At 38.2% G+C, this 11,699-nt stretch overlaps 2 protein-coding genes across 2 annotated transcripts; one reads left to right on the forward strand and one right to left on the reverse strand.

The window, feature by feature from the left end:
• Positions 947-7,423, forward strand: LOC18789462 (calcium-transporting ATPase 1, chloroplastic). The gene is made up of 7 exons (XM_007225326.2): positions 947-1,812; positions 2,766-2,820; positions 2,938-4,889; positions 5,328-5,486; positions 5,986-6,157; positions 6,264-6,562; positions 6,907-7,423. The coding sequence occupies exons 1-7, from the start codon at positions 1,639-1,641 to the stop codon at positions 7,144-7,146; spliced, it is 3,051 nt and encodes a 1,016-aa protein (XP_007225388.1). The 5' UTR covers positions 947-1,638; the 3' UTR covers positions 7,147-7,423.
• Positions 7,388-10,453, reverse strand: LOC18791781 (cyclin-D5-1). The gene is made up of 5 exons (XM_020559027.1): positions 9,805-10,453; positions 9,600-9,686; positions 9,204-9,486; positions 8,949-9,082; positions 7,388-8,813 (listed from the first exon to the last, which is right to left on the reverse strand). Exons 1-5 carry the CDS (start codon positions 10,048-10,050, stop codon positions 8,772-8,774), a joined length of 792 nt encoding a protein of 263 aa, XP_020414616.1. The 5' UTR covers positions 10,051-10,453; the 3' UTR covers positions 7,388-8,771.

Consider the following 11,699-nt stretch of genomic DNA (forward strand, 5'->3'; position numbering starts at 1 on the left):
AAGTTCATGTATTTTTATTACTTTTATCCTAAAATTTCGTTTATTTTGTTTTTGTGGTTTCAATTTGAAGCAATTCAAGACAATACTTAATTTCTGTCAAATTTTCTTAACTTGTGTTATTTGTGGAGGGGCAATTCAGTCCATAACTTAAAAAAAAATTTAATTCCTTTTAAAATTAAACAATACAAATTTAAATTTATATAAAATAATTTTAAAATAAATATAAAACCTCTCCATCCCTACCCTTCTCCTCTCAACCCTACACCTACCAACAGTCACCACCCAAACTCAGCCAGCCAACACTTCCCTGTAACCCAACCACCACCCGAGCCACCCAAGCCCACCCCATCCCCAATAAACCAAATCGCTTAAGAACCAAACCATACTTAACAACTTGACTTCACACCATACCATTGCCGTCGGCAACAAAACGAAGAGAAAACAAACCCAGACTTCAAAGCAAACCAAATTAACCGCTCCCCCAACTTGGATCCAGCCACTTATCAACAAACCAGATTAACCCCTCCCCCACCGCCCACCTGACCTCTCCCCATGACGAAACCACCTGACATGTAACCCAATTTCCAAAGATCTGTTTTGTTTAATTATATATTTTATATTTTGTTTGTAAGCTACTCAAACACCCAAGCAATATCTCACCCTAGCCTATGATTTTGATGAAAGGGATGTCATAAGACCCAAGGACCTTTGGCTCTTCCAACTTCAGTAGCCTATGCTTTTGGTTAGAGAAATATGACTGGGCCCAAATATTCATTGAACTTTGTTTGAGCTTTGACTAATTAGAGAAGGGGAGAGAGAGAAGAATGATTGACAAAAAATTTGGTTGTTCGGGCGATTTGGTTCGTTTGGGATGGGGCAGGCTTGGGTGGCTGGGGTGGTGGTTGGGTTACATGGAGGCAGTGGGTGGGTGGGGTTGGTGGGGACTGTTGGTTTGTGTAGGTTTGAGAGGAGAAGGGAAGGGAGAGGTTTCATTTTTATTTTAAAACTATTTTTATATAAATTTAAATTTATATTGTAGTTTTAAAAGGAATGAATTTTGTAATAATTTGTGGCCTGAATTGCCCTTACTAAGTAACAGAAGTTAAGAAAATTGGTCAAAAATTGAGTATTGTCCTTGAATTGATTCCAATTCAAACCAGGAGGACAAAATTGACGTTTTGCCTTTTTCTTTTGCTTGAAACGTTTTTTTGCAAAGAATCTGGTCCGAGAGATAATAGAGGCGAGGTTACACGTTGAAAAACAGAGTCAACAGTCACTCTCTCTGTGTCCTTTAGCTTTAGCCATAACCAAAAAAAAAACAAAAGCAAGAAGAGTAAGAAGACAGAGCCAGAGAAAGATTTGGAGGTGAAGACCAAGTCTGATTTTCAAGGGTCAATTCTGATCTTATATTTCATTTGAATTTGAAAAAGAAAAAAAAATCAAATCAAATCAAATCAGAGACTGAAGACTAAAAAAGACGATTCGAGGTACTGTTGGTACAAATTTTTGTTCCTCTGGTTCGGCCTGCCTTTTGATTCTTTGGTGGTGTGCTTGAGTAAAGGCTAGGGTTTCTGTGTATAAAATTGTGTATAGAAGAATAGCCGGATAGGTCGCGTTTGGTGAAGCTGCGAAGCTGAGATGGAGAGCTATTTGAATGAGAACTTTGATTTGAAGGCGAAGAACTCGTCGGAGGAGGCGCTCCAGAGATGGAGAAAGCTCTGTTGGATTGTGAAGAATAAGAAACGGAGGTTCCGCTTCACTGCTAATCTCCCCAAGCGTTTCGAGGCTGAAGCTATTCGACGCACCAATCAGGTTTAAATCGCTTTCTATTTTGTTTTTTCCTTCCTTCTTTTTCTTTTTTCCAGCTAATTAGTGCTTATGATTGATTAGTTGTCCTTGATCCAAAAGGTACTTACCATACTTGTAAACGACTGCCAGAAGTCTAGAATAGATCAAATCATTAATCTGAATTTGAAATTGATTAAAGTTCCATTCATGCGTATTTGTAGATTTACATTTGAGTTATTTGCATGCTGAACAAAATCAAATCCACGCATATATGGAAAGTTGAGGCGCATCTTGAGCAACTTATTTTAGATGTAAGGAAGAGCATCTCTGCTTATTTGAAAAGATTTCGTTATGGGGGTGATATGTTATTCGAAATTTGAGATCATGTATTCCAGGTGGACGGTGAATAATCCTTTCTGTTAACAGATCCAGTTGTCCTGCAAATGTTATTATTTTCAATCACAGCTTGAACAAATAGCCATTTGGTGTTGTCGGATTTCACTGAATGTTGAACCATGTGGAAATGGAAAATCCTGAGAAAGTAACTTGCCACTGAATTTGGTATAGTGATATGGAGTGTGCTACGATGAGGTTCCATAAGAGGACTCAAACGTTTATTGCTTGCATGACATGAGAATTTGTTTTGGCTGGATGTCTGGGAACGTACTATAGTCTTGAACAATATCATTTCCAGAACCATGCATGGTGAAAATTTTCAGTAATTCAGCTGCTTTAAATGATCTTATGCTGCATGTAAATGAATATAAGTTCAATTCCTCGGTGAACAGTAGTTACTGTATCATGAACTATGAAATTAAGGTCTACTATAAAACAAAGGAAATTAAGGTCTGCCATACTTTCTGTAGAAATATATATCTTACTGTCTTATAAAGGAAAATTATGTTTCTTACTGTGGACTTGGTTTTCTTTTTTTTTCTTGGTTTTTTGCATCCATTCTTCTTCGGTTGAATTAATAGGAAAAGTTTAGAGTTGCAGTTTTGGTTTCACAAGCTGCACTTCAGTTTATCCAAGGCAAGAATCTTAACCTGCTCAGTTCAAAAGTTGGCTATACGATGGTTATGTTTTTTCAAACAAGAGTTCTCTTTATGTTATCCATTTATTTAGTTTTCAACCGTCAAATGTATGCAGGCTTAAGTTTTCTCAGTGACTATACTGTGCCTGAGGAAGTCAAAGCTGCAGGGTTTCAAATTTGTGCTGATGAGTTGGGCTCGATTGTTGAAGGCCGTGATGTGAAGAAGCTGAGAATTCATGGTGGTGTTGAGACTATTACAGGCAAGCTTGGAACATCAAGTGTCAATGGAATTTCCACTTCTGAGCAACTGTTGAGTCAAAGAAAAGAAATTTATGGAATTAATAAATTCACTGAAAGACCATCACGCGGATTTTTTGTTTATGTGTGGGAAGCCCTTCAAGACACTACCCTCATGATACTTGCATTTTGTGCCTTTGTCTCTCTGCTTGTTGGGATAATGACAGAAGGATGGCCAAAGGGTGCCCATGATGGACTCGGAATTGTTGCGAGCATTTTGCTTGTTGTATTTGTCACTGCAACTAGCGATTATAAACAGTCCCTGCAGTTCAAGGACTTGGAAAAGGAGAAGAAAAAAATTACTGTTCAGGTTACTAGAGACGGATTCAGACAGAAGTTGTCAATATATGATCTACTTCCTGGTGACATTGTTCATCTCTCTATTGGGGATCTGGTCCCAGCTGATGGGCTCTTTGTTTCTGGGTTTTCTGTGCTGATAAATGAATCTAGTTTAACTGGAGAGAGTGAACCGGTCAATGTCAATGCTGTGAATCCTTTTCTCCTATCAGGAACTAAAGTTCAAGATGGATCATGCAAGATGCTTGTGACTACTGTTGGAATGAGAACCCAGTGGGGTAAACTGATGGCTACCCTCAGTGAAGGAGGAGATGATGAAACTCCCTTGCAGGTCAAACTAAATGGTGTGGCAACCATCATTGGGAAAATAGGCCTGTTTTTTGCTGTTGTGACATTTGCTGTATTGGTTCAAGGATTGTTCAGCCGCAAGCTTCAAGAAGGATCTCACTTGATATGGTCTGGAGATGAAGCATTGGAAATCTTGGAATTTTTTGCTATAGCTGTTACAATTGTTGTTGTTGCTGTTCCCGAAGGCTTGCCTTTGGCTGTGACATTGAGTCTTGCTTTTGCCATGAAGAAGATGATGAACGATAGGGCACTTGTCCGGCATTTGGCTGCTTGTGAGACAATGGGATCAGCCACAACCATCTGCAGTGACAAGACTGGGACACTAACTACTAACCACATGACTGTTGTGAAAGCTTGCATTTGTGGAAAAATCAAAGACGTGGGAACCTCTAAAGGAGCTTCTAACTTGTCCTCTGAACTTCCTGATTCATCTTTGAGAGTTCTGCTCCAATCTATTTTTAACAACACAGGAGGAGAAGTTGTTAAAAACAAAGATGGAAAGATTGAGTTATTGGGAACACCCACTGAAACTGCTATTTTGGAATTTGGGATGTTGCTCGGAGGCGATTTTGAGGCAGAACGACAAGCATCGAAGGTTGTGAAAGTTGAGCCCTTCAATTCTCTGAAGAAGCGAATGGGTGTTGTTCTAGAGCTTCCTGAAGGTGGCTTCCGTGTGCACTGTAAAGGTGCATCTGAGATAGTTTTAGCTGCATGTGACAAATTCTTGAGTCCAGATGGCGAGGTTGTTCCCCTTGACAGAGCATCCATCGATCTTTTGAATGGCATCATTGAACGATTTGCTAGTGAAGCCCTTAGAACTCTCTGCCTCGCGTACATGGAGGTTGGAAACGAGTTCTCTGCTGAAAGTCCTATTCCTAGCTCTGGGTATACATGTATAGGCATTGTGGGTATCAAAGATCCAGTTCGTCCTGGTGTCAAGGAGTCTGTTGAGATTTGTAGGTCTGCTGGCATTACTGTCAGGATGGTAACTGGAGACAACATAAACACTGCAAAAGCAATTGCAAGAGAATGTGGAATTTTGACTGATGGGGGTTTGGCAATTGAAGGCCCTGAATTCCGTGAGAAGAGCGAGGAGGAATTACAAAAAATTATTCCAAAACTTCAGGTGCATTTTCTTAGCTTTTTAAAAGACACTTACGTAGAAACATGTATACCACATTTTCAAAAAATCCCGCTAGATGTGTCTCACAAACATTTAATTAATTAATTAATTATACTATTTTGCTTAACAAGATCCCTAAGGTGTTAATTCTATTCAAATTCCCGATTCCTACTTTACTATTCTTGCACAGCTAATTAGGGTGAATAATAAGATGTTACAAATCCATGTCTTTAGCAGGAAGTAGAGTAATAATGATGACAATAACTATATCAATATGAAAGAAAATACATTATTTCTTAACTTATGGGTGAAAGCACGCCTTTAGAAAGTCATATGACAATAATTGAAGTAGAAATTTGCTTTACTATTCTAGTTTTGTAATTCCCTTTGACGAGAAGTGACTTTTCTGTTGACCACAATTTGATATTATCATGTGTTCAGGTAATGGCTCGATCTTCACCAATGGATAAGCATACCCTTGTAAAACAATTGCGAACCACTTTTGAAGAAGTTGTTGCTGTGACTGGTGATGGTACAAATGATGCTCCAGCGCTTCATGAAGCTGATATAGGACTTGCAATGGGCATTGCTGGAACTGAGGTATTTACCAAGATGCTGCCCCTTTTTCTGTCTAGTAAAAGACTCTCTCTCATATCATTAAGTCACACATTTTTAAGGACCACTTTCCTTTTTCTACATGTAATATGCTGAAAGACAGCCAAATTGTTTGATTGATACTTTTTGTTTATAGGAAGGTTCAATCCCTATAGTTTTCTTGTGCCAGTAAGCCTATTTTGTTATGTTACGAACATTCAATTCAGGTAGAATTTGATTTGAAATTGTAGTTGTACAAATCAGAGCTCCATAATCTTATTACTGACTTTGGATATCAGAAGAATGCACTAGGGTTGCAAAATGGTTGTCCTAAGGTTACATAATATTGGATTAGATATGGATAATGCAAGAAAAAAGCTAATCCTTTGCCGAAGGAAGTCTCTGTTTCTTTCTTTCTTTTGGGGTAGAGCCCCATATCCTTTAGTTATTATGTCAACTTGAACCTTTTTGACATTAAGGTAATTAACCATTTGCATTATCTCAGGTGGCAAAAGAAAGTGCTGATGTGATAATTTTGGATGATAACTTCTCTACAATTGTGACTGTGGCCAAATGGGGGCGTTCAGTTTACTTAAACATACAGAAGTTTGTTCAGTTCCAGTTAACTGTCAATGTTGTCGCCCTTGTTGTCAACTTTTCTTCAGCCTGTTTAACCGGTAAGCAGACTGCGATATGTTTTCTTTCTTATTTATGTTTCTTTTTCTTTCTCATGACAATCCTTTAATGTTTAACTTTTGTCTTGGGTGTTGATAATGCTCCTAGGAAATACTCCCCTTACTGCTGTTCAGCTTCTCTGGGTCAACATGATCATGGACACTCTAGGAGCCCTTGCATTAGCCACAGAGCCTCCTAATGATGATTTAATGAAGAGAACACCGGTTGGTAGGAAAGGGAACTTCATCACTAATGTGATGTGGAGGAATATCCTAGGGCAGTCTCTGTATCAGTTTGTGATAATATGGTTTCTACAGACTAGAGGAAAAGAAGCCTTTCAGCTGGTTGGCCCAGATTCTGATTTGATTTTAAACACCCTTATTTTCAACTCATTTGTGTTTTGCCAGGTAATCATGAATCATCAGGCGTTTGACTTAATCATTTGTGTTTATTAATGAATCGGAGTATTGGAAATGCTAGGATTCAAATTCGGAAAATGATACTCATCAAATTCGGAGTATTGGCATGCATGCAGTACTTTATTATCACTGCTGTCATTAGGAGAGTAATTTCCATATACAATGTTGTCTAATTAGCTCTGTTACTGTAATATCAAGTAATAATTGCAGCATGCCGGTGGATATGATGGCGAACATCTTGCAAATTTGGAGAGGGAATAAATGCAGCCCCCTTCTTATGCTGATAAGGATTTGCTTAGAGTATTTACTTCCTACTCTCTGTCTTCTTTCAGGTTTTCAATGAGATCAGCTCTAGGGAAATGGAGAAGATAAACGTCTTCAAAGGGATATTGCAGAACTATGTGTTTGTGACTGTGCTCTCATGCACTGTTATCTTTCAAATCATAATCATTGAGTTCCTGGGCACATTTGCAAGCACATCTCCTCTAAGTTTGCAGCAATGGTTCGTGAGCGTTTTACTTGGGTTCCTTGGCATGCCGATTTCAGCAGCTCTGAAATTCATCCCTGTGTAATGAAACAGATCAATCAAAACTTGAAAAGGTACTTGTCGACAGCTGGAGGTTTTGTTTGTGGGATCATTTCAAAGATCATTATCATTCTTTTGATACTGTAAAGTCCGAAAGTCTAGCAAATTTGAAGGCTAAAAGGATGTAATATCCTCAACTTCCGGAAAGATGTCGGTTTTTGTAAACATGATGTGTGATAGCTGTTCTAACTTCTAACTGGTGAAACGTTTAAAGGATTTAGTTTGCGCTAACAGAAGTTTGATCCTGCAGTTCATTCTTGGCATTGCTCTTCTTATTGCCTAATACCGCCTTGCCTTATAGTGCTATATTATAGTATATAGACACCACTGTTTTCTTAGTAGGCCATCGTGATTATATATTATGGGCAGGTGCTATTTTCTCTGCCTCGAGGCCTCTTCAAACTAGGGCACACGTGGTACCAAAGGATTGGAGTCGATATGAGCGATTGTAAAAATTTTCTCAAGTTCTAATTAGCACGATATCAGAACCACCAAGTGGGAAAAGTAAAATCTCAAATAAAATGTAAGTCTAAATTATTTTTACGTGTAAATTGAGATTATATAGACCCTTGGTAATTCAGCTACGGTCAAAGATCAAAGATGCTATTTTTCTAGTTGACCAAGTTTTGACAGCACGACTATCAACTCTTTTAGCCATTCAAAAAATAAAAAAGCATTAACGACTATGATATGCCATGCAAACTGTTTATTTTTTATTTTTCCGTTGTACGTGAAAGGGTAAAAAGAAAGTGTAAAACTGTAAAATTTCTGAACAGCAGCCCATAACCTAAAACAGGTAATTTTTGTTTTTGTTTTTTTGTTTTCTCCGAGGTTAAGACTGGTAACTTTAGCTTCAAAATATGATCCACATGGAAAAACCATTTGATCCAATGTCTTGGGTTTCGATGGGGAGAAACTCTCATGCAAGATAATAACACTTTTTACTATCTCGGTCAATAACACAATGACACATAAAAAAAAATCTCATATATTATTATATTATTAGCCGAGAATTTCCATTATAAAAAAGTTTTTTTTGTTTCGATGACACCTCAGCAATGCATAGCTAAGCCAACCCCAATGTTTCAAATAAGAAAAAGAGCAGGGCCCGCCTCAAAAGGCAATCCCCAAATATTCAAACAAATCTATTCACATTCACCTTTACAAAACTGTTTTGATGGCCAACATGCAACATAGAAGCATCAAATCACACAAACTAAAAAGCATTCCAAACATCCAATCAGAAACCCAAATCAACCCCCTCCTCTGATAACCAAAACAGATATCTGAACCCGAGAATTATAAGTACCCAAAAAAAAAAAAAAAAAAAAGCAAAACCACAAGAGGTAACAGCAACCAGCTCTGATATGAGTCCAAAAACTTTGCCTTTATGGCCCCTTTTCTTTTTTATTTTCTGTAAATATTCTTAAGGAAGCTTTTTCTGATCATCTCCAAATCATGAACTAAGAACTATACACACTCTTTAAACCAATATGAAAACTACTAATTGTCGTATATGGTATTTACCAAAGTAGCAGAATCACTTCCCTGATGTAACTCAAGAATTTCCTACAACATCTACTGGCCTCCAAATTCTTTAGGTTAATTCGTCTATGGCACCTGCATTATCGTGTAATATGAATACACAGCTTCCTGTAAATAAGACAAACAGGTCCAAGAGGACCAAGAACATCGATCAGAATCCAATCTTCGATTTATTTGATGCAACAAACAACTAATGAGGAAATGACTTGTATAGTTTTATTTAGAAAGGAAAAAAAGACTCACAATTTCCAGGAAGTACAATTCAGGAATGGATGTTATCTTGGCTTCCAATGCTTCTTGTGCTAAGTTCTGATCCACTGCCATCAAGGTGGCGGCAGCTGCTATGGCAGATGGTCGATGATGCATTAAATGAATCTCTACATTAATTAACAAACGTAATAATTAATACATAATCACCATCTAAATCAACCCAAAAACAAAAAATTAATCGCATGCGTGATCAGACATAAATGTTCATGGAAATAGTAACAGAAATACCTGTCATTATGGAAAGGAGCCGTTGTTCAATCCCGGATTTTAGACCTGGTGGAGATTCTTGGCACAACTTTGCGATGAAGTTATCAAGAAACGCAAAGGGTGTGATTAAATTCATCTCCCATTTCAAGACTACCAATACCAGAAGCTCCATTTTCTTAATACTTCCGCCTTGGAATTGGATTGTGTATTGTGAAAGTGGTGGGCGGTTCATCTCCTCCATCTTTGCAGCCAATAATAGACATGCCACTGAAATCACTCTAACGAAAGCAGCCCTTTTTTTTTCCTGCAAACCATAAATAAAATCATTATCAACAACAACCCATTTGAATGGCATTGTCAATTAAACTTGCATTGGTTGTTCATATCCCCCGAAAAAAAAAGAAAAGAAATTCTTACAGGGATGGCTTGCAGGGAAATGAACCGATCAAAGTATGTGATGGCCAAATATGCTGTTCTGGGATGAAACCCAAGAGCTCTTGTTCTCTGAAATTCAAGAAACACCATTAACATAAATATATTTCAATTCAATTCCAATTTCCAATTTGAAGCTTTGTACATGCAGTTCAATCAAATACAAGAAATGGGTTTGTTTGAGACTAACTGTTTGAACCCATGTGATAGCTTGCAAGCGAGCTTCTTGAACCCAGTCGTCAATGACCAAATCTTCAACCCTCCTGAACCCAAATGCGATCTCTTGGTCAATTAAGCTATGCAAGTGGGCTTCTTCCAACTCAATTTCGTTTTGATTAACGACTACGTTTACTTCTGCCATCTCTTCATCATCTTCATACAAAAAGTTCGGATCTTCATGGCAATGAAGGTCTGGCGATGAAGGATCTCCGTTCATTTTTGTTTTCTCTGTTATTACATCCACACAGAAAATCTAGTAGGTAGGAACAGAGTAAACAGAGCCAGAAAATATTAAACCACTGAACCCAAAGATTTGGAGAGAGAAAACGGTTGACCACCAAGACTGAATAGCACTCTCAATATATTTATACAGTGAAGTGAAAACAGGGAGGGAGAGAGGTTGAAATGGAGACGAAATGGGGCTCATTGTTTAGCAAGAATGCGACACCGTTTTAACGGTTACAGGCTCAACAGAATTGGGTAGTTGGGTATTTTTATCAATCAATTTGCATTTTCTATGCAAGTTCTGTTTTTGGTTGTGGAAAGAGGAAGACTAAAAAGCTTGAATCAGAAGTAGGAAATCTGCAGACCCAAAATAAAAAAGGGAGTTTCAGTGCACGTGTGACGCGTTTGGGCCAAATAGCAAGACTTCATGATAATCATAAAATTGGTTGTTATTTTATGTGAGCAGTTCACAGTGACAGAGCTGATTGGACTGACTGACTTAAGCCATAAAATTATGGTTAATGAACACTCATCATGTGCCGAAAAAACCTCTAAACCTCACCAACTTTTTTTTTTTGTTCTTTGAGGAAGACTTGTTGTTAAACTTAAACACAGATGTTTTTGAAGCTTTAGAGCCGTTCAAAATGCTTTGATTATCTACTTGACCTCCAAGTTAACCTAGCTGATTATTACTGTTAATTATTATTTTTATGTGGGTCTCCTAAGGGCAACTGGGTTTGATTAATGAAGTTAGATCCAAGTTTTAGGCTGACCTAACTTGAATTCCAGCTAGCGTTCCCACATTTTTGAAGTTATATGTATATGGACCTTTCTAAGTTATATGTATGGAAGTATAAGATTTTTATGAGTTGTTTGTTCAGACATCATGTACGATTCAGTCTCAGCGGCTAACTCCCAAGTCTCTGCCCATTGTGATGCGATATATTGCAATGAAAACACCTCAACATTGCATTGCATGTATACAATGTACCAAAAAAGGGTACATACATGCTCTGATGCTCTGAAGCTTCATCACTCAGTGATATGGCTTGGACTCAAATAAGTGGGCCAAATCACTTTCCTTGTTGAGGCCAGATTCAAAATTCGGCATCATATAAGGCCCATATCTATGTCTAATTCAGTTAATTGTATGAAAGAATTTTGCTGAAGTCAGTCGTTGTCATCTTTGATGAGACGCGAATTTCACATAGAGTTACGGTTGGAATCGTTCATGTGCGAATGGGAGACTAATTGTGTGTAGCAGCTCAAGTGTCAACGGTCGTGATTATTCAAAGGTAGTGTGTTGTGTTGTAGGAAGCAAGTCCTAGCATTTAAGTTACAACCACAACCTTTAACCAAATGACAACACACCCACCCACCCTCCTGGAACGCTGCGTTTCAATCACGCCTAAAACTAACACGAGGAAAATTTGATTCGAATTCAATCACGCCTACAATAAATCTAAAGCCCTGGACGCTGGAACTTTCTTTGAAACCCCGCGTGGCGCAAATGCTACACTTGTCTACGCGCCTCCTGGCGCCCTCCCACTCTCCCAACTCGCTCGTCCTGCCGACACCGCCAACTCCAAACCCTGACATCTTATCACAAAGTGGATCAAATAAACGGCTCAGAACTAGCCA

This window comes from Prunus persica, chromosome G1 (assembly GCF_000346465.2).
Source record: "Prunus persica cultivar Lovell chromosome G1, Prunus_persica_NCBIv2, whole genome shotgun sequence".
Taxonomy (NCBI): Eukaryota; Viridiplantae; Streptophyta; class Magnoliopsida; order Rosales; family Rosaceae; genus Prunus; species Prunus persica.

Bases quoted from the DNA above. Each gene is read 5' to 3' on its own strand.
- LOC18789462 (XM_007225326.2), top strand. From the start codon at position 1,639: ATGGAGAGCTATTTGAATGAGAACTTTGATTTGAAGGCGAAGAACTCG. The intron at 5,487-5,985 runs GTATTTACCAAG...GCATTATCTCAG, and splicing joins TGGGCATTGCTGGAACTGAG to GTGGCAAAAGAAAGTGCTGA. The intron at 6,563-6,906 runs GTAATCATGAAT...GTCTTCTTTCAG, and splicing joins ACTCATTTGTGTTTTGCCAG to GTTTTCAATGAGATCAGCTC.
- LOC18791781 (XM_020559027.1), bottom strand. From the start codon at position 10,050: ATGAACGGAGATCCTTCATCGCCAGACCTTCATTGCCATGAAGATCCG. The intron at 9,687-9,804 runs GTTAGTCTCAAA...CTTGAATTTCAG, and splicing joins CTATCACATGGGTTCAAACA to AGAACAAGAGCTCTTGGGTT. The intron at 9,487-9,599 runs GTAAGAATTTCT...TATGGTTTGCAG, and splicing joins TTTCCCTGCAAGCCATCCCT to GAAAAAAAAAGGGCTGCTTT.